We start from the raw sequence: 23389 nt of genomic DNA, 5'->3' as shown, positions 1-23389 counted from the left end.
ATCTTGACATCACTCCCCACTTGGGCCTTTTATAATATATATTTACTAGGCTAATATTCTTCTAAATATAATTTTAAAACATATTTATTTTTCTTTATTTTACTTTATTTATATTCCACCTTCCTCCTCAATGTGGAGCCAAAGCAGCTTGTTCTCCTCTGCTCCATTTTATCCTCACAACCATCCTGTGACATAGGTTAGGCTGTGAGAGTGTGTGACTAGCTCAAGTTTACACAGCGAGCTTCCACAGCAGAGCGGGGATTCGAACCTGTGTGTTCCCAGATCCTTGTCCAACACCCTAACCACTACACAGACTGTAACCACCCACATCCCCATCTCCCTTCTTCTTACCCTTCCTCTGCCCTCTTCAATATTATCCAAAACTAGCTTAAGTGGATTTATTTCACACTATCTCTTCCACCTCCAATCTTTGTTCGTAAACCATCCACCTTTCCCACCAGCATTTCTGATATTTCACTGTGCCTCACGTAGCCTCTCAATTTGTCATCTCTTAATCTACTATGTCCTCCTCGCTTATAACATTTACAAGACACAGTGAACTGGATAGACTTTAAATAGCCAAACAACAAACAGCAGAAGAGCTTTGTATTAGACTTAGGGTTGCCAGGGACCTGGAGTCCCTCAACAGAGGATCTCCAGGTCCCCATAGTCTCCCGGTGAAGGGATTGGGAGCCAGTACTTACCCTGACTTTCTTTCTCTGCACGCATGCACGCAGCGTGCACACGCTCCCGGCTCACGTGATGACATCACTTCCATGAGTGATGTCATCACATGGGGTCAAAGGGCGCCCTGGGTCAAAGGGGGCCCTTGTTGCCGCCACCAGCTCTCACTGTGGCCACCTGCCTGCCCGCCTGCCCGCTCTCAGGGGCCATGGCAGCAAGAGGCGAGAGTCAGCGGCAGTGGTGGCAACAAGAGTGGCCTGCTCTTGCTGCTGCTGCTGCCACTGTCCACTGTCGTGATGCGGGAGCACGCCCCCTACTTTCCTGCTGCACCCTGAGCCAAGCTGCGCTGCGCACCCTGAGCCGAACTGCACTGCGCACTCCAAGCGGAGCCGCGCGACTTGGCTTGGGGCGCACTGTGCGGCATGGCTCAGCTCAGAGGGTGTGGTGTGGATCGGCACAAGCAGTGCCGCTTGACTTGGGGGAGGCGCCCCAGGGGAGCACGCCCCCTGCCACCCAAGTAAGTGGGCGCAGAAGAGTGGGAGCAGGGGATCCCCTGCCCCCGGCGGGGGAATGGTAACCCTAATTAAACTCTAAGCATATGCACATGTTTTGTGAAGTTAAGAGTTCTCTCCTCTATACTGTTTGTTGTTTCATTCATCGTTCTTTCAAGTCTGTTTTGATATATTTGTCTTCATCACTCTTTTTAGATTGGCTTCTTCACAAGTTTCTATGAACACATTTTCCCCTCTTTGACTTTTCTTTACCTTTTTATTTTCTCTTTTATATTTGCACTATTTTTAAAAAGAGAGAAATTGGTAGCAATCAACCTTTGCAGCATGTGGACTTATGTTTCACTTTGTCCTGAGCAAGTATATATATATATTTCTCATCTATATAACCTCTTTATGTGCCCCCCCTTCTTGACCTTTGCATGTATTGTTGACTTAGTATTGTCAATTTTTACTTTTAATCAAGTATTATTTAGACATCATTGCCCCTGATCCAAGTCTATCTCCTCATCATAGCCACCCCCCATTCCTCATAAAACACTGTACCATAAGGACAGGGAACTTGCAGAGTAGCATCTGATATGATGTAAGGGGCCTTTAGTCTTGCAATCCCTACATCATGCCTAGGCACAGAAAAACTTTATTGAAATTTCCAGATGGTAAGATCTCCATCAGCAATTGTCATAGCTCTTTATGTGCACACATACATGTGAGAAAGGAACAAATCTGGGCTCCAATGTTATAAACAACTTTATAATTTAACAGTTTTGATCAAAAGAAATAAAATAAATAGTGTTAGTGCTGCGTTAGTTTATAAATAGAGCTTTCCATGAGTATGGAATATATTTTTCTTTAAATTTAAATAAATATCAATAGATTTGGAGGGGGAAGAGTTCTGCAAAAGATGTACATTGTAATGGGGGGATCTTCAGCATCTAAAGTTTGAGAACTGCAGATCTTAAAACATTCTATTTCAGACAGACAGCATTAGTGCATATGGTAGTAGAGGGTTGCAGCAGAACTGGGAACACCTGGGATCAAATTTCCAGTCAGCCTTAAAGCTCAATGGGCCAGTCAGCCTTTCTGTTAAGCTACCTAACAGGGCTGTTGTGAAGACAGAGAGGCCTGTAGAACCATTTATGCTGCCCATAGCTCCCTGGAGGAAAGACAGAATAAAAATGTGCCAAATATTTCTGAACCAATGTTTGATACCAAAAATCTCAAGTTCTACTCTAGAGGGGCTTTACTACAAGTCAGTTTCTTGCAATTTATGATGATGACCAGTATCCACAGTAAAGTTACAACTTCTTTAATTCAAAATGTTATTCTGAATAGATATAAGAGTTTAACATAGTTTTGTTTTATACAGTATATATATATATATATACTGTATAAAACAGTATATATACATACATCACAAGTATGACAATCTTGCTGTGTCTCACATATTCAGTGTTGTTATTTACACAATGCCAGCAGAGCAGGGGAGGGTGGGGTGAAGAAAGTAGCCCCCAAATTTAACATACTTGTATTTAAACTAGGTTACATTCAGTTACCAAAGACACCAAAGGTGTATTTTGAAGGAAGAGTGAGGAGAGAACACCCACCATATACATCGTCACGGAAGGATTTCCAGGCATAATGAGCTGCTAGGATACTATGAAGTCCAATTGCCTCAGCTGCCAATAAGTTTATATGCACAATAAAATTTGCTCTTTAGGTAACTTTAATGGCACTGTCCAATTTGTCAGGGAACTGAGTGGAAGGTATTAGAATCCTTCTGCAACAGGGCAGCCTTATCATTAAGTGATGTGAAACCGCTACTTTCAAAGCAAATTCAGGGAGAGAAAGAGGAGTGCTATTTTCCTGGCTCCATGATATTTATATATTCACATAAACAGAAAAAGAAAGGAAACAAAAAGAGAGGCGAAAGGTGCAATTCTGAATTCCTGTTTCAGGTACTAAAATACACTCTGCACTTTCAGTCAAATCCTAAGCACAGTACCCCTTCTAAGTTCATTGAAGTCAATTGGCTTAGAAGTCTGTTTAGGACTGCACAGTTAGTACAGAACTATGCTAATTTCCCCCTTCCAATTGTATCATGAATACAGTCACTCATAGGGTTGCCAGGTTCCTCTACCCTTCCATCGGGAGGATTGGGACCTGGCACTTACCTCTCCCCCATTCCATGGAGACCTTCTACACATGCGCGCCCCAGAGCCAGCATGATGATGTCACTTCCAGGAAGTGACATCATCATGCTCCCAGTGGGGGAATGGCAACCCTATCCACTGAAAGTCTACAAAGACAGTACCTACATTTTAAAAAATTGTATGGGCCTCCTATGCTGAAGGAACAAAAAATGTAGTGCAAGCAAATAATTTAATCATCAGGCAGTTAACATTTATTACTGCATCTAGATAATGTGAAAGAGATTAAACCCAACACAGAAGAAACAATAAATGAGAGAAGGTCATTTACTGGAAAAACTTAGTGCTTGAAAATTTGCCAATGTGCTACATGTGATACAATATTTGTTGCTTCTGGAGACACATTTTTGTATGAAGCAGTAATTTTTTACTGTTGTGATATTAAAACTTTGAATAAGGAACATAAAATCAAATGTTTCATCAACACAGCCTGAGACAATCTGCTTTATGCTGGCATTTGGGAATCAGTATAACTGGAAAATGTCATCCCCTCTCACTTTAAGTAAATACCATTTTAAAAATGCAGAATTCTGTGAGATTTAAAAGCTTTGAGTTTATAGAAACTTTAATTTGTGGGGAACACAAGAGGGAAAGAGCATGTAAAAGTCTGGCAGATCTGAATGGAAAGCATGTCTTGCCATATATTATTTTTATATGAAGTTATACATCCACCCCACCCCCACTTGTGTTAGTGCTTTAGTGGACTTATAGCTTCTATTAAACATGTCCTCAGAGAGTTGCAAGGGTAAGCTGTATCTAGGTGATAGCTTAGACTGACAATCTTAAAATCAGAAGGCCCACTACAAATCTATGCAGGCCTTTCCAAAGGATAAGAAATAACTCAAAGAGTCATACCCATTTTATTTTCAGCTCTCTTGCAATTTACTTGCAGGTACCACAGATCAGATCATCTTTTTTAAAAAAATAGAATGTATTAATGCTGCTTCACATTCCTTTAAAAGTACCTATCTTAGGCTGAACACTGCTTACTAACTGTAAAACCTCAAAAAGAGTCCAGTAGCACCTTTAAGACTAACCAATTTTATTGTAGCATAAGCTTTCGAGAATCAAGTTCTCTTTGTCAGATGCATGGTACAGAAACTGGTCAAATATAGAAGAGGAGGGGGGAGGAGGGGAGGAGAGAGAAGATGCAATTAGGGGGGGAGAGGGAGCATCCTCCCTCTCCTCCCTCTCCCCCCCTAATTGCATCTTCTCTCTCCTCCCCTCCTCCCCCCTCCTCTTCTATATTTGACCAGTTTCTGTACCATGCATCTGACAAAGAGAACTTGATTCTCGAAAGCTTATGCTACAATAAAATTGGTTAGTCTTAAAGGTGCTACTGGACTCTTTTTGAATTTGCTACCACAGACTAACACGGCTAACTCCTCTGCATCTATGACCATGGAAAGCACCGCATTCAGCCGAATGTAAAACCTCAGGCTCTCCGAATAACTCATTCTTGTTTTTAAACAGTAATCCAGGATTCTGGATAACTTCCAGATGTTTGGCTTTGATTGGTCTTCCCAAGACCCAAAGAATCTTCATTTAGTTTTTTCCCCCTCTGAGATTCCAATGTTTGACGTAATCAGGGCCAAAAATGGTGTCTGATCCTCTCGTCCTACATACTTTATAAGGGTCTTTGAGGGGCCATCTGTTTTATTCCAAAATATAAACTAGCAGTTCCATTTTTGAAAGCAGAAACTGATAGGAAAAGGCTCGGGATAGTTCTGTAAGTCTGGGGGAAGGGAGAAGAGAGTTTGGCTTCCTTTGCTCTGAATGCCTGGGTACTCTGCAGCATCTATTTCAAGATCTACAACATGGAAAATATGTCATCTAAAGGAAAAATTCTGGTAATAATTCCCACATCAACACAAGTTATTTCCATATCTAATTCTTTAGCTTTTTAGCTATTTGTAATGTGTCATTTACATATTTTTTCTTAGTATGTTTTTCATACTGCATTCCACATGCCACAATACAAAGGTGTCAGTTTTCCCCTTCCCAATATCCATGGCGAAGGGCTAAACTAGAAGTTACCAACAACCTACTATAAGAAGAAGTGTCTAGTTTTGCCATTATGGAGAATTAATGTGTAAGTACACTTTGAAAAATCCTTTTGGGGAAGCAGCTATTCGCCATCAGAAATATAAAAAACAAAACAATTAATGCCTGCCTACTTTACAGATACGTTTCCAGGAACTGTGATGCTTCTATCATGATTTACCATCTTGCAAAATTATTTTAAGAGCTACAACGTTATTCATATTGATTTTACTATTATTAGAAACTAAAGGATCTATAATGGAAAATGATAGATCCATATATTTCAAAATGCCACTCAGAAAAAAATGTTCCTGACCACAGTGCAATATTTTTATCTTACCACACAGTGGGATTATTTTTATTTTTTGTCAAAATACATTTCACAGCTAACTGTCCAAGCTCAGGGTTAATTTTCTACCCTGGTTACACTTTTCATGGCAGAATGCAAAGAGAAGTGGTGATACAACTTCATCTTTTTAGGACCCGGGATTAAGAGTAGATTAGACAGACACATGGAAGATAGGTCTATCAGTGGCTGCTAGCCACGGTGACTAAAGGGATCCTCCACATTCAGAGGCAATAAACCTCTGAATACCAGTACCAGGAGGAAACTTCAGGGGAAGGCCTTGTCCTCTATGCCCTGTTGTTGACCTTCCACAGTAACTGGTTGGCCATTGTGTGAGACAGGATGGTGGACTAGAGAGTCAGTTTGGTGTAGTGGTTAAGAGTGCAGGACACTAATCTGGAGAACCAGGTTTGATTCCCCACTCCTCCACTTGAAGGCAGCTGGGTGACCTTGGGTCAGTCACACCTTCTAGGAGCTCTCTCAGCCCCACCCACCTCACAGGGTGTTATCCTGAAGGGCAGTATATAAATCGAATATTGTTGTTGTTGTTAGATGAACCATTGGTCTGATCCAGCAGGGCTCTTGTTATGTTCTTATGACAGAGTGACCTGTGCAACAATAAACAATGGGCTGGATCCAGTGCAAAATTTCCAGGGGCACTAGAGCTCTTGGTGGTGGTGGTGGAAAGTGCTGTCAAGTTGCTGCTACTTTATGGTGAAACCGCCCCCCCCACCTCGCTGCTTAAGGCAAGAGACTAGCAGAGGTGGTTTGCCATTGCCTGCCACTGCATAGCGACCTTGGTATTCCTTGAAGGTCTCCCATCTGCATGGTCTTCCAACTGCATGGCCAACCCAGATTAGCTTCTGAGAACTGACAAAATCAGGCTTGCCTGATAGAAATACAAGAAGAAGACTATGGTAGCTGCTAGGGTTGTTAAGAGAAATTACCTTAATTCCTCTGTAACCAGTTTCTCCCTGAAATCCAACAATCCCTTTCTTTCCCTCTTTTTAGGTATCTGGAGTCTAATCAATTCCTTTTTGATCAAAAAGAAATCTGAAGAGAGGAGGGGCAAGAAGGGAGGTACTGCAAAATATCAGACTTTCACTCTATAGATGCTCAAAGGGAGGCAATGTCTTCCCAAGTCGTCCTATCTGCAAGCCTTCCAACTGCAAGGGCTGAAGTTAAAAAAGGGCCCCTTGATTTCTCTTAAATGATAAACGAAGGAGAAATCCTGCTATTAAAAGAGAAAAAAGGTCTATGAGGAATCAATGTCTACATCTAATAAAGTGAATTTTGCAAAAAGAAATTCTCCACCTCATAATGATTTTAGCTAGCTCTTGTGTTAAGTCAAACTTATTTAACTCCATTTGTGTTTCTGCTTGTGCAAGTTCTTGGGGAACCAATTTCTGAGCATTATAATATATAGCAGAAAAAGCACTAAGAGTCGCACAAGATCTCACACAACTGAAACTGTGCCAAGTCCAGTTATGTTTCTGCTTATGTGTTGCTGGATCCAAATCAATGCCCCCAAAGGACAACCAGTTACCACTTAAGGCTTTTTTTCTTGTAAACAAAAAAAATACCTGCAGCCCAAAATGACTTTATAAATTTATGCATTTTGCCTCTGGGAACTTTTTAACCCTAACCTCATTTACTGTGCAATCCTAAGAAGAGTTACTCCAGTCTAAGCTTTTTGAAGTCAATAGACTTAGACAGAGAACTGTTAGGATTGCACTGTTAATGTATTAGGGTAAAAAAATATCTCATGAGTTTATTAAGAAAATGCTGATCCAGGGAACCATTTTTAAGTGCCCTACATGACAATGTGATGACCCTTCATGGAGAACATTTACCTCATGTCTACTTGGAGAACATTTACCTCACCCCACAGAGAGAAAAGTATCATAAGAAACAAAAATGCTAGAAATTATTTATATATTTTCTTTTAAAATGCATCAACATTTATTAGTTGCCATAGATAGCTAGCTGTGTTGGTATGCAGTAGAACGGCAGGGTTTGAGTCCAGTGGCACCTTATAGACCAACAAGATTTTCAGAGTGTAAGCTTTTGAGAGTCAAAATTCCCTTCTTCAGGCTAGAGAAGAAGAGAACTGACTCCTGAAAGCTTATATTCTGAAAATCTTGTTGGTCTCTTAGGTGGCACTGGACTCTAATTTTGTTAGTTGTCTAATATTTTAGATTCCAAATATAGATTTTGTTTCAGTTTTTTAAAATATAGCCTGGTAAAGGAGCCATACCGGTGTGAGTTAATTAATATTCAGAAGAAGATCTACACAAGAGAAACCTTTTGCCTAACATCCAAGCATGTTTATGCTTTAGATAGTTTACATAATTGCTCCTGCAGCCACAAACATTTTTGTGGGAACTTTTCTGCCCCAGTATAGTAGAATTTGGCTTTGAGGTACACACTGGAATACAATATGTTTAATTTTGTTACTGGGCGGAGCCACAATATTGAAAAAGAGGGATTGCTGCCTACTTCTTAAAGAAATGAGGTTCAGCTACAGAGTTTCTCCTACTGTTTTTACTAGCCAGCATTGATTTCTGATACTGATTTCTCCTATGTTATTCTGTATACTGGATATGAACAAGGAAAGCAATTAGGAAAATACATGTTCTTTTCTAGTTCAATTGTCACCATCTTGATCTCTCTACTTTTATTAAACAGTGCTTCCAACAAATTTTGAAAAACAAGTAAATTCAGAGAAACCTAATAAAAATCACCAACTTTCCAAGGGATAAACAGGGAAAACATTAAAAAGGCTCAAATCAGAGAGAAAAACCAGGAACACTTGTGGCATGAAGAGTTAACTGTATGATTGTTTGGACTGGGCCAATGCTCCTAATTAGACATGGGCACGGACCGGGGAAAAACCACAGACCATTGGTCCGTGGTCCGTCGCGTTTCATGAACCACAAATTTTTAACGAACCCGCCCCTGTTCACAGACGAGTTTGTCAGTCCATGGTCCGTCACTTCTGGGGGCCCTAGGGCTGTCCCCTTCACACTCAGAGATGCCAAACTTGCAGCGAGTCTTCAGTAGGTTCTCCTCCAGAGACTGGGTTAGGGCAGAGCCCTACGCTAGCCCACCACCCCACAATCAAATAAGAATTGAAATAAAAAATATTAAACAGAAGAGTGAGCCCTCAGCCGACGAAACCCAGTAAGCTTGCTCCCAGAGCCTTGCTGCAGCACAAGCCCCAGCCACCCTCTTACACAATCCAAAAAAACTCCCACAACAAGCAGTTCCTCCCTTGGTAACCAGCTGGAAAGTGAAACCGAGGCTCAGTGCTGGGTGTTATATATACTGCTTGCTCTCATAGAGAAATATGGGAGCTCTCTGGTTGGCAGCCAGAGCTGCCTATCACAGTTTTCAGGGCTAAGATTGGTGTGTTCCCAAAGCAGTAGGTCTGCAGGTGACTCCCCTACGTTGCCTAGGGAATTAATTGCTTGGCACTAGGATGTCTGGTTTCACAGACCAACAGACCGACGGACAGGCCCAAAAGTTGTCGTGTCCATGAAAAACACATGTCCCACAACCCAGCTGTTCACGAATGCCAAACTGGACTAGTCCATGTCAAATTTCGGTCTGTTTTTCGGTCCGTGCCCACCTCTACTCTTAATAACCAAGCAAGGTCAATACTTCTCAGGCATCAGCTAGTAATTTTTGCCAGATTAAATAACCATACCTGCTGATGTTTCTCTAAACGTTTCACTTGTCTTTTTCTTCCGCCATTTCCAAGGTTTGAATATTTTGCCAATGGTGGAAAGTTTGCCCTTCCTCTTGAAAGGGGGAGTTCGAGATCCTGAGGTTGGCCCATCTGAATTTGCAATCGATGCTTTATCTATTCCATCAACTAGATAAACAAGAAAGATAATTTAGAAAAATCAGTTTTAAAATTTATGTTACTGAAACTTGCAGGATAGTGTCTACGGATTAAAATTCAAAACACCTTCTAAACTTTGATCTTAAAAAAATAATCTCAGGCACAAATGAAAATAATCGTACAAAGAATAGGCACAAGCACCATGTTCTGCCCTGGCAGAACAAGACAGCAAAACACATGGAACCAAAGCTTTGGAATCCAGAACTCTGTTCTGTGAACTTTCTAGATATCAACACATCTACTACACTTTTATTCCATCCTAGGAGCTCAAAGTGGCATAGTTATGCTACTATCAGTCACTCAGTTTATCTTTATAAACAAAGCAACTATTCTCTGGACTCAAATATTCAATATTTTTTCCCCAGATTGTACAAAAATGCCTTGGTGCCATTAAATAATACATGCAATGTCTCTTGCCCTCCTTTTACAGCATCTGCCTTGAGTCTCAGTGAGAAAGGCGGCCTATTAATGACATAAATAAAATACAATCAAAGGCAAAGACTGATGTAGGTGGACTTTAAAATAGATGGTGTTTCAAAACAGTATGATTGCAACTTAAACACACTAGTATGTTTTATTAGAAACTCACATTCCAATAATCCATACTAAATTTTCCAGATTTAAAATGTCATCTAAATGTAATTGACGGAAACACTGTTAAATGCCTGAGTGTTTAATTTTCTTTGGATTACAACTACTGAGAATACAATGATTTTCATTACCTGCACTGTTATAGAACAGCTGGTGAATAAGGGCTGCTATAGTATCTATTGTTTGCGATCAGCAAGACCATTAGCTTTCTGGATCTCATTGGTTTTTAAACTCCTTCCATTCAGTTCAATGCTTTCCCCCCTTCTGTATAACCATCAAAACAGCCTATGACTCACAGACACCCTTTCTAACAAAACCCCCAAACACAACCCTTTTGTATCACCACACAGCCTTTTTATACAGCAATCCATCCTATGTATTTAGTATATTCTCTTTATTTTTAAACAAGGTTGTCCAGCTTTCTGTAGGTGAACCTAACTAACCTAACACCAAAAACAGGAGTTAGCCGTGTTAGTCTGTAGTAGCAAAATCAAAAAGAGTCCAGTGCTACTGGACTCTTTTTGATTTTACCAAAAACAGGGATACCAGTTCTGACAAAGGAATGAAAAGGCTGGGTCAGTTAGTAGATGGTTCATTCTTTGGTTCTGTCAGCATATGTTAATACAGTACTTAGTGTGCTCAGTATTTGACAGAGCAGCACGAAAGGAAGTACAACACTGGGAAGAAGACCCGGAATCAAATCTGAAACATATTAATGCAGCAGAAGCAGCAAAAAGAGGAGGCGGCTTCCACACAGCGACAATTCTCTGGCTAGCTCTTGATGTAGCAACCCTGGATCTGCACAGCAATTCACCCTGCACTTTGCCTCAACCTCCCCCCTCCCATAGGCACCATCCCCCACCTCATACCATCAGAAGGATTTCGCAAACCTTTTCAAGGAATTGACAATTGCTAGATTGCTACAGCACAATACTGTTATAACAATCTGTTCCCATGATCTACTAGCTCCTCTGACTTCTCTCATATGTATATATACTTCAGAGCACGTCTCTATTTCTTTTTCTTGTTCACAACTTAACATTACTTTTTTAAAAAACATCTGAGAAGCTTTCCAGTGGCAAAGGAAATAGATGTCCTGGGAGGGGGGGGGGCGTGCTGAGGCAAGGAAAATTATGGCAATGTCAGTAGGACCTTAAAGAAATTGCACCTTCCTGTCCACACTGCATGCAAAGCCACTTTTAACAGCAATCTTTCAGAAAAGACTGTATCAAGGATTGCATTAAAGCAATGGAAAATCTGAAAAATAGATGATTAGGGACAATGTTATGAGAGTGCTAAAAAAATTCTGCAGTTTGGATGTCAAACTGGAGCAAAAACATCTGTGTGGTAACAATGATAGTCAAAGTAGTCTTAAGGACTATTCATTGTTTAATAGCTTACATAATATACAATTTAGAACTGCACCCATAATCGGTCTCAATGGAGCCCCATGTTCAGAAGTAGGGTTGCCAGCCCCCTTACCTCAGAAACAGGTAACAGGGTCGCAAGGCAGCATTTTCACTATGTTTTGGGCTGATTTGGCCCTGCTGAGACTCTGTAGTTTCCAGTTTTCCACCAGCAGTGTGTCATCAGGGCCTCTAGAGCACACACATGTGCCATTTCACTGAGCACTCCGGTGGTTCCCAGCCTGCCTGCCTCCTCCTTCTCTTGCCTGCCTGTCAAGGGAGTGGAGCCAAGGGACAAAAGATGGGGCAAGCTGGCATCCCTTTTCGGAAGTAGTACATCTGGAAATATCAGTGTTGGGAGGCAGCAATGTGGATTTGGCCTCTGTACTAGGGTTGCCAGACTCCAGGTAGTGGCTGGAGATCTCCCGGAATTACAACTGGTCTCCAGGCCACAGAGATCAGTTCACCTGGAGAAAATGGCTACTTTGGGGGGTGAATTCTATGGAACTATGCCATGCCAAGGTCCTTTCCCTCCCCAAACCCCACTTTCTCCAGGTTTCACCCCCCAGATCTCCAGGAATTTCCCAACTTGGAGCTGGCAACCCTACTCTGTGCCCTTCTTGTAGACTTTCTGGAAGTATCTGGTAGGCCGTAGTTCAAAACATTCTTGCCAAGGAGTACTGAAGCCTCAAGCTGGCAGTGCTGTGGCAAAACATGCCTCAAACAATAAAGAATTCCGTAATTTTGGAACAGCAGAAAAGGCTCAGTCTTACATTGCTACCTGAAATTCAAATGGTGAGGAAACATGGAATAATGGTCCAAAATGGCGTAGGACTTTAAAGTATCAACACGGCACATTACATTGTGCCCAGAAACAAGCTGGAAGCCATTAAAACTAACCACAATGATTACTGTACACAGGGCCGGCACGTCCATGGAGGCAGGTCCAGCAGCCGTCTCGAGCGCTGAGGCTCCGGGGGGGGGGGGCGCCAGGGGCAGGGGCGTGCACCGTGGAGCTGGTGGTGGTAGTGCTGGTGGCTGAGCTGGAGGGCTGGGAAGCTGCCCGTGTGCCGTCTGGGCCGCCGGCCGCACCTGGCCCGCAAGCTGCTGCACCTGGCTGGGAGTGTGTGCTGGCGGCGGCAGCATGGGGCAGTCTGAGCGGGCAGCCTCCCAGCCCTCCCGCTCAGTTGTCCTGTGCTACCAGCACTGCTGCCTGCACACAGCTGCAAGTCAGGTGCAGCAGGTGGCCAGGGTGGTGCGGGGCAACTGAGCAGGAAGGCTGGGAGGCCACCCGCACGCTGTCCCAGCTGTCTGCCACACCAATGGGGTTGGCTTGCAGCAGCATGCTGCGTGATGATGTCACATGCAGTGATGTCATTACGCAGTCCCAGTGCGCACATGTGCATGGGGGTGGTAACAGCCCTGAAGCTGCCCCCAGCCTCAGGTGCCAGAAACTCTGGCACCGGCCCTGACTATACACTTGGGCGCTCAAATCTGAAGTGGTGAGGACTGAACTTGCATTTCAAAAGATTCCATATTCTTACCAATTGAATACATGAGAGAGATTGACTCAGTAAATGAAGCCGTGGCCTTCAGTTTGCAAGACCTGAGCAAGGCTGTCAATGATAAGACGTTTTGGAGGCTGTTAATTCATAGGGTTGCCATATGTTGGAAGCAACTTGATGGCACATAACACATATAACCATTGGATGGAGAGTGAATGGTTAATAAAAGCCTTTCATTTCTAATAATGGCCTAGTATGCTGAGTACCCTGTGCAAAAAGCAAAAAAAACCAAGATTTCTGCTATGTCCTACAGGGATCCTCTGTATGTAGCTGCTATACCCACACTGGGGTGAATTGAGTGCTTGATGACTGCTGCTGCTGAATATATGAGCTGACTCCCTTAAAAAGCATGACATTTGTGGTAACATGAAGAAAGATGAAATCTTCAGTTTTGTTGCGTATGTGAAAAACAGTATCACAGGTAACAATTCATCTTGATCGATAGTTATCAAGGGATGAATTTTCAGGAGCGAACTAGCCCTAGGTTAGTGCTATCAGTTTATAAATCCCTGTAAACCTAGGGCTGCCAACTCTGATCTGGGAAATTCATGAAGTTTGGAGACAGTGCCTGGGGAGGGGGAAATTGAGGGAGAATTTCACCTAGAGTCTATAATATGCCACAGAGTTTACCCTCTGAAGTTGCTATTTTCTCCAGGGGAACCGATCTCTGTTGTCTGGAGACCAGTTCCAGATCTCCAGCCACCACCTCGAGTTTGGCAACCCTACCACACCATGCGGTAGGCATTTTGCCAGTTCTCTGCAATGACATTTTTCTCTAGTTCCCACCTGGAAATTTACAACCCTAGTTCTAACCCAGTTCAATGAGAAGAAAAACTTACAGACTGTCCCGTGGAGCAAACTGTAAATGTTTGGATCCCTGGTTAGAGTTTGTTTTTGATGCTATCAGACTCAGTGGAGCAAACCTTTGCATGGTTAAATTAGAAATGCAGCAATATAAATCTCAGAATACAACCACTTCCCTGCCCACTTTATTTTTCTTCTTAGACTAAAAAAAAAATAACTGATCTCTGGCGCTTGAAACTGACAAGAAGAAAAAGCTGCACTTTTCTGCAGAACAGCACTACTGGTTTCCATGCATTTTTCTTCACCTTGCTATAAAACCATTAACTTCAGGAAGTTCTTTCATGAGTGAAGTGTTCTGACAGCATTTTAATTAAGGGAAAAGGAAAGGCTTGGGTATTAACGTGGGTGGTTGAATAGTAGTTTCCAGATGGGGCTGCCAATGTGGCAAAATGTTAATTAGACCGCCTGCTAGAAAAGAGATTAAGAGTGTAGGTAGTGGTGCTTGCAAATCAATCCTGACTTTTGCCTTAATAGAGAGAAATGAGTACACATCTCTCTTTCTCTCACCTTACTTGAAATTATGACAAAGATATGGAGGGCATTCTCAGTCCTCACTCAGTTTTTGACACTGAAATAAGTTCAATTTAAAAAACAACAACCAAGTTTCCCCTGCCCAGATAGCATACAATATCCAATAAACAATGCAATAGGACTAAGATTACAGAATTAGAAAACAATGCAAACGAAACAAAAAACAAAAAGGATGCAAATGTATTTTTATCTCCATGACTGTGATAGCTGAAATTCATGCTATCGTAAAGAAATTGTAGCCAGGGCGGAAGTTACAGTGGCAACTCTGGAGTACTTAGAAAACATATAACATACAACTATAAAAATGTATAATGTGTTGGGACACATTGAGTGGAGGAAAAATCTGATTTGATAAACGATTCTCTGTCTAAATCCTTTCAGTCTCTTCTTTTACAAATTGTTTTTGAAGTCCGATACTAAAGTAATTATACTTCATTCTACCACCATGTTTTCTATATACATGTTCCTAGCAGCATAACACCAATTAAAATTCAGTAGAAAAGCGCAGGACTCCAGTAGCACCTATAAAACTAACAAAATTTGTGGCAGGGTATGAGCTTTTGTGAGCCATAGCTCTTTTCTGCTGCTACAGACAGACTAGCATGCCTACCCATCTTGATCTATCACCAATCAAAATGTAGAGGGAAGAATCAAGAAATGACGCAGAGCTATATATTCGTGTTTTAAAAGCAGAACCTGAAAGTCATTCTTCTAGGTTACCCCCACCCCACCCCCAAGAATCAGATTGCATTAAACTTTAGACCCAAACAGTAGCACTAGTTCAGTCAAGCGCCTCTCAGGTCCTTGCAATTTTAATTTTCAAGTATTGGGACTTGATAGAAGATCACTTATAGCAGCTACTTTCTCAGATTTCCATATGGGTAAATTGCTCCCGATTCAATGCTGCTGGGAAGCAGGGTTTTTTTCCTGTTTTCCCTCCAGCTCCTGCCCTCACTTAATGGAGTAGCACGAGCCATCGAACAATGTCATGATGTCGCTTCCAAATATCCAGAAATGATATCACAGCATCATACAATGCTCTACAAATTCCCTCAATGTCCATGTTTTTTACCATAGTGATTGGGGGGGAATTCCTAGTGCACCATGCAATGCCATTTTCCCAGTCTCCATCATCTAAAAGCCCCCAGCTGGCAACTCTGGCTTCGTCACAACACTGTGGTGCATTTGTGTACTTCCCAGTTTCCCTGGTTTTTTTCCAATCGTTTTCAAACTTGGTTTTCTGTGAAGTTTTGGGAAAGATTGCAGTAAAATGTGGATGGCTGCTATGTGGATGAGAAAACATGGATTTTCCCACCCACATAGGCAGACACTTTTCTGTCCCTGTTTCCATGGTGGCTATTCCTTCCCTACTACTGGTGAGGGTTTTTTTATAACTTGGCAATATAAAATTATAACACTTTGTTTACCAAGTTCTCTAAACTCTGTGTTCATTAATATATATATATATATATATATATATATATATATATATATATATATATATATATATATATATATATATATATATATATATATATATATATATATATATATATATATATATATAGCCGCTTTTGTTGTGAAGATATAATTGGAGAGGCATTATCTCCACAATAAAAGGGGCTAAAGACACATTAAAAATGAACATTAAAAATGAACATTATTAATTTAGTGAACCTGATACACACATTTATGTAACATTATTTTGATAGAAGCAGATTCAATTGCTAATTTTTTAAAAATGAAAATGCCTCAGTAGCCAGAATGATGGGTACGGCCACTTCCAGGGGTACTGGAGCAGGGAAACTTTCCATGTTGCCTCTGCTCCCCATGACAACTGTGTACAAGAAAAAATACTAGGCTTGTGATCAGTAACGTGAAGACTTCTTATGCTCTGGTTCTAGATGCGGTTGAAGCCCCAAGTCTGAAGTGGAAGCAACCCAACAGACAACTCGTTTTTTTAAGAGGTGTTGTCTCTGCTGTGGAACATTCTTCCAATCAAGGCTCACCTGGTGCCTTCTCTGGTAAGTTTTAGATACCACGTGAAAATATTTTTGTTACTTTTGTGGTATTCAGTGCTGCAACTATCTTATCATGCTTTTAAATTTAGACAATTATTTTACTGCCTGAATCATTTTATTGTGGTTTTAACACTGTGCTGTAATTGCGCCTCATGTCTTTGCTGTTATTATAATATTCTTGCTGCTGTTTTACTGATTGTACTTTTTGTTTTTATATAGAAATTTAATTTATTTTGTAAGCTGCCTTGGGAATTTTTGTGGAGGTGGCAAATAATGTAAATAAATAGATGTTAAGCTGGTGTGTGCTTTATAATAATCTAATAAATAACACATCCCCAATATAGCAGTTTAGTAACATAATAACATGAATATATACAAAATGCCCTTTTGTTTTGATCACTAAACTACTTTTTCAATCATCTGTCATTAATATCAAACATTGAACTCTACTTCATTATTATCCTAGCCTATACACTACAGTTTTCATGGAACAGAAAAGCATTCATATCGAGAAAAAAAAAGATCAACGCAACAGTAGCATAACAGTTGCTTCATTTCTTAATATCATTGTTTACTGAACAAAATTAATTGCCCCACAGAGAGATTTTTCTTCAGATCAGCTTAACACATTATTCAGCTTGATTATTCCCTATAATCCAACATTGCTTGCTCTTCAGTAGCAATCATAAGTTAAATCCTCTTTGATTCATGCATATTTTGGTTAAAGTGAGTTTAGAGAGTTCTAGGCAGCAGATTGTTTTAAGCAAGTCTATGTATGTTGGATATTCATAAATAGCCTCTGAAAAGGCTGAGTTAAAAAAAAAATCTGAGACTTGAGTTAGATATCAGCATATTGCACCATGCCCCCCCTGATATTAGACCCCTTTGCACAGAATAGGCGCAATTTAACTTTAGATTTTGGTAGCAACAATATTCAGCCTTGTCCTGTATTCTCAGTACAACCAGTACAACCAGTACAAGCAAGTCAGCATTGTACAACCAGCATTGTACAACCAGCATTGTACAACAAGCAAGTCAGCATTGTACAACCAGTACAAGCAAGTCAGCATTGTATCCTCAGTCAAGTCATTAACAAAATAACTGTTCTTTTGAAATTATTAAACAGAGAAAATATGACAGCTTATCTATACATTTTAATTTGCCATTTTTTAAAATTTTGTACTATATTTGATTATGAGAAGAACAATTTATCCAGGTTTTCTGTTTAAGAACAACTAGGATCTTGTCAGTGATGGCTTCTTTGTTACACAGCACAGGAAACCAAACCAGTTGCACACAGCTTTTATTTGGCACATTTCAGAGCAAACAGCTGTTTAACATTTCAGGTTCTCCACTAAGGAAGGGGAGTGGCAGGTAGGTTGGAATAAAATCTACTCAAGGCTTTTTTTAGTTCAAAGTCACATAGACTGATCACAAAGGAAAAAAATCACAAATCGCAAAGAGATTCAGCTGTATTTTAAAACGTTTACAAAAAAGGACTATATCTCCCACTAAAGCAACCATAATAAATGATTCCAGCACTGACATCATAAACTGCAATTGCAAAAATCAAAATTATAAAAAGTTTTAATTTACAGAGATTTACGGATATTAATTTATTTGATCTGTGTTTTTAATTTTTTATGGAATACAGCCAAGCAACAACTACGCAAAACTCTCTTCCCTTCCCTCCCCCACCCCAGCTGTCAGTACAACACCATTCAGCTTTCTCCCCATTTCAGAAACTACTAGATAAGAGATTTGCTGGCTTTATTAGGATTTCATGTATTTTAAAAACTATTTTAAAGTTAATGAGTTGTAATATGCAAATCCATCTTACTTACCTTTCCATTCTGCTTCATATAAATGAAGAATACTATGGAAGAGTTGGTCAGACAAGTAAATGACCAATCCTGATATGGAAATTCTATGCATCTATACCCAAATCTGCTCAAATCAAATCTCTGCATACGTAGTAGTCAATCTTCTTCATCTGAGCCTTGACCTGTGTTCTATTCATATAGGCTACAAAGAAAGTCTCTAGCCCTTTTATTGCAGAAAGATGACTTTCCACTTTCTAGTCCACAACAAAGGGGACTAGAGACTTCAGATGAAAGCTGGGAATTCACAGAACCTGATATACATATAGTGCAATCCTAAGAAGAGTCACTCGAGTCTAAGTCCTTTGAAATTAATGGGCTTACACTGGAGTAACTCTCCTTAGGATTGAACTGATACTGTTATCATGTTATAATAATTCAATTGCCCATTTTTTCAAAAAGGCCCTGAAAGCAGGGGAAATGACTGCTGCATTAGTGGGAGCAGGAAAATCCCAACTTTCCCACAGACATAGCGGTCCATCCAGGCTTTGCTGTGATCTCTCTCGAAACTTTACAGCCTAGCAGGTTTGGGTAAGTTTGGAGAAAAGTTAAGGAATCTCCAGGAGGTGCACAAATGTATCACAACAATCTGCGGAAGCAGGAAAAAATGCACTTCCCAAACAGCATCAAACTCAGGGCAAATAACATGTGTGGAAATGACGAGATATTTCAAACTCTGCAACAAGTCCAATGAAGGCTGAGACTTGGCTAAATTGGCAGGGTCAGTTAGATAGCTCACGTTCATTTATTTAGTTTATTTATAGCCCACCTTTATCACTGAGATTATAAAACATAAAAAGCAATTCAATTAAAATAGCATAGAAAAGCCAGTAAACAAAGCAATGGGACTATGATTACAAACAATAGGAAGCAATACAAACAGAAAACTGGCTAAGGGCTTTGGGGAAAAAATTGAGGGGAAAGCATCATGAATTAGTGGTGGTCCATGAAGTGGTTTGATAAAGAGCTTCCATCCTGAACCCTGCTGTATAAAAAGGAGGAACCTAATGCTCTTCATGGAGGATATTATGTGAAAGCACCAAAGTAACAAGAACTAGTATGTCAGAACGTCATCTGACAGTTTTTCCCGACAGAACAAACAACAGCTTTAGGGGAGAGATGTGGTGATTTATATTGAGAAGCTCCCAATCCACACACCTCACCAAGGCATCTATTTTATAAAGAAATTTTAAAAGACAGTCAAAAACTCCAACATCTCATTTAGCTTGGCTCCCAGACTTTGGATTCCAAGGATGCTATCATGTGTGGATCAGTTGGGAAGATTGCAAGACTAAGCAACTATTAAAGAAATCCTTTGGTTTGATTTTTTTATTATTATTAAGGAGGAAAACAGCATTAGCCATTTGCAAAGTCCCTCTTTATCTCCAATGTGATGGGAAGGACCAAAAGCCAAATGGGTAATAAAAGAAAACCAAAAGATTGATCACAAATGAGAAAAAAAAATGATTGACACCTTGCTTCTGAATGTAGCAAACATTCAAGTTCCAAATTCTGAATCCTCTTCCTTGAAAGACTGTCTCTCTCTGTGTGTGTAAAAGGAATTCCTCTTCCTATGTGCCTGTTAATCATGTTAAATAAAATATACTTAGAGTAGAAATAAATCAGGAAGCAATCACTTAATGTAAACTAGTTACCCTAATAACTAGAGTTACTAATAATCAGGATACACAGGAAAAGGATACTTGGAAGTAAAGAACCAGGAAAAGTTAGTCTCAACTGAGTACAAGGATGTGATCCTGCATGTGTAATTCAACTCTTAAATCACCACAGAACACCACACTCTTGTGCTCTATACTAATTAATCACTCTTTGAAAACTAACTGGAACAACTCAGTTCAAACCATCATTTCACCCATTTTCACACTGAGAGTATTAGCAAAAGTCTACATACAAAGATAGGTAAAGGTAAAAGTAGTCCCTGTGCAAGCACCGAGTCATTACTGACCCATGAGGGGATGTCAGATCACAGTTTTCTTGGCAGACTTTTTGTTACGGGGTGGTTTGCCATTGCCTTCCCCAGTCATCTACGCTTTACCCCCAGGAACCTGGGTACTCATTTTACCGACCTCAGAAGGATGGAAGGCTGAGTCAACCTTGAGCCGGCTACCTGAGCCCGGCTTCTGCCAGGATCGAACTCAGGTTGTGAGCAGAGCTTGGGCTGCAGTACTGCAGCTTACCACTCTGTGCCACGAGGCTCTTTACATACAAAGATACTATGAATCATATCCTAGAGACATTACACTGACAGAAGAGGGAAAATAGGCAATCTCACTCAACTCTCCTCCTCACTGCTCCTCCCCAACCCACTTTTTTGGTCTGTGTGGGATCCCCTAACCCTGGCTGTGCATTTTCAGGGGTCACATGAAAGCAGTTTGGAGAAGGGGAAGGCAGGAAAGATCCAGATCCACCCGCAGAACTACTGTAGCAAACAACCCTATGTGTGTGTACATTCATGAAATGAAAAGCAATACAAATACCTTATTTCTTATGTTAAGATTGCAATTGCCTTTGGACATCAGCATTAAATAGACCTGAATAATAATACTTGAAACATTCAGTATTTCTGGGCCAAAGAACAAATTATGCTTTATGTGAGTTACTTGTAGCCATACTGCAGTTGCAAATCACTGGCAGTAGCTTGTGTGTAAAAGTACAGTGGGGAGCCAATTGGGACCATGACATGCAGAGGGGGCTCCAGCCTTCCCCCAAACATTTTTGGGAGCCCAAAAAGCCCATGGTAACTAGGGTTGCACTTGCCAGCTCCAAGTTGGGTAATTCCTGGAGATCTCGAAGGTGAAACCTGGAAAAACCTGGAGAAAGTGGGCCTTGGCATGGCATAATTCCATAGAGTCCACCCCCAAAGTAGCCATTTTCTCCAGGTGAACTGATATCTGTGATCTAGAGACCAGTTGTAATTCCAGGAGATCTCCAGCCACGATCTGGAGGCTGGCAAGCCTAATGGTAACAGGTGTTTATTTGCCTCATTGGTGGGCCACCTGTGCTCTAAATGCTGGTATGTGCCCTCTGCAGATCTCCATCCATTTTGGCTCCCAAAAATGGAGTGGGGAAATGCAGGAGCTCCTCTTTCCCCTCACACCACAGGCCTGATCAAAATCACTGTGTTTTCACACAGGAGAAGCCTCCAGGACTCACAGCTGCAAGATGGATGCCAGTCCCTATTGTCAACTTATGTAAAGTGTAATATAGTTTGGCCTTCAATTCTAACTTGCAGTGATCATTTGAAGTGTAAGCAAAGTGAAGGATCACTTAGATTTATTAGTGGTGATGATGGGCAAGAAGTCCTGTCTGTGTCATTATACAATGTATAGTGCTAGAGTGCTTTCTTAAAGGGCACCATCCTAATTAGATCTACCCAAAAGAAAGTTCCATCTTATTCAATGGGACTTATTCCCAGGAAACTGTCCTTATGATTACAGCCACAATCACTTACCTTAGATTTTCCCATAGCTTAAAAAACACAAGATCTTTCATTACATTAGCTTTTGTAGATGTATGTGTGTGCAGTCGAGTCATTGCTGACATGGCCACCCTGCAGGGTTTTCAAGGCAAGAGAAGTTCAGAGGTGGCTTGCCATTGCCTACCTCTGTGTAGCAATCCTTGGTGGTCTCCCATTCAACAACTGGCCAGGGATGACCCTGCTTAGTTTCCAAGATCTGACAAGATCAGGTAGTATGAAATTTTCAGTTACAATGAACTATTCATCAGAATGAAACCCATGTCACAGAATTGTGCACAACTTGAAAGTACACATAGTCCTTCCTTCATTAAAAAGAGTCACCAGTCTTTAAATCCTCACTACTAGCAATCCTGCAAGACTGAAATCTGGGACGAAGTAGAATATCTGCAGGATGGACTATAACCTCACACAGAATGTGTATTGAAGTCTACTTTTTGTGGCAACGTATCCTTATAACACTCTTTATCTACAATGTTGAGCTCTCTGGCAAAGTGAATGATGGGTAATGTTTTTCCTGCTTCTTGCGCACAGCGTATGTGTCCTCTGAGTCACTCTCATCCACTGGGACATTTTCCTGGGCTGCCAGACATTATCCCTGGCCCCATCCTGTGATGTGCACAGAAATCTTACTATTTTTATCTGTGAACTACTGGAAGATACGCTATGATTCATATAGAATCACAGAAGACATATACGAGATGCCCACTTGTTCACTGGTATTTGCATTATTCTTAAACCATTTCAACAGATACCTCCTAGCTGCTCCAAAAATATTATTTTACAGAAAATAAAGACTACTTTTGTAGCTTATCTGTAAGTAGCTGCTAGTGACATGGTTGCCTGGTCAGCACAAGATCAACTTCCTCTGTGCGTACATAGGAAAAATGCTTTTGCTATGTTCATAAACAGGAAGTCCCTAACCCCAGGAGAACTAAAACTGAACTGGCTAACTTTTGACCTAAGATAATGCATTCATTGACTGCCAAATGAAACAAATAACAGGAGTCCATGAAGTAATAGCCATTTGGCTGCAGCAGCAAGGAAACAGATTTTTCGTTCTATCGTCTTGAAGCAAGAAAATGCCCTAACCAATAAAAAGTCTTGGTTACAAAATGACAAACTTCAAGGAACCCAAACATTACTATGTCAACAATTTCTATGAAGCTTTGCTCTCTTTTAATGAGAACAAAGGTGCTTTGAATTTAAGTAAGTGAGAAAAAAGTGAAAACATATATTGTGGTCATCATAATATGGAAGATCTAATCCAGCCAATTAAATTCACTTTATAAAAGTTTTAAAATATAATTTGGCAGCTGGACACAAGAAGAAATAA

General features: G+C 40.7%; 1 protein-coding gene across 2 annotated transcripts in view; it reads right to left on the bottom strand.

The window, feature by feature from the left end:
• PHACTR2 (phosphatase and actin regulator 2) overlaps window positions 1–23389 on the bottom strand; it is a 92332-nt gene that overhangs the window by 60280 nt on the left and 8663 nt on the right. For both annotated transcript variants that reach the window (XM_054982826.1, XM_054982832.1), the window contains exon 2: window positions 9502–9669. In XM_054982826.1, the coding sequence (XP_054838801.1) occupies window positions 9502–9669 (168 nt within the window). The remainder of the gene's footprint in view (window positions 1–9501; window positions 9670–23389) is intronic.

The sequence above is a fragment of the Eublepharis macularius genome, chromosome 1, assembly GCF_028583425.1.
Source record: "Eublepharis macularius isolate TG4126 chromosome 1, MPM_Emac_v1.0, whole genome shotgun sequence".
NCBI classification, from domain to species: domain Eukaryota; kingdom Metazoa; phylum Chordata; class Lepidosauria; order Squamata; family Eublepharidae; genus Eublepharis; species Eublepharis macularius.
This window is presented reverse-complemented; position numbering and strand designations above follow the sequence as displayed.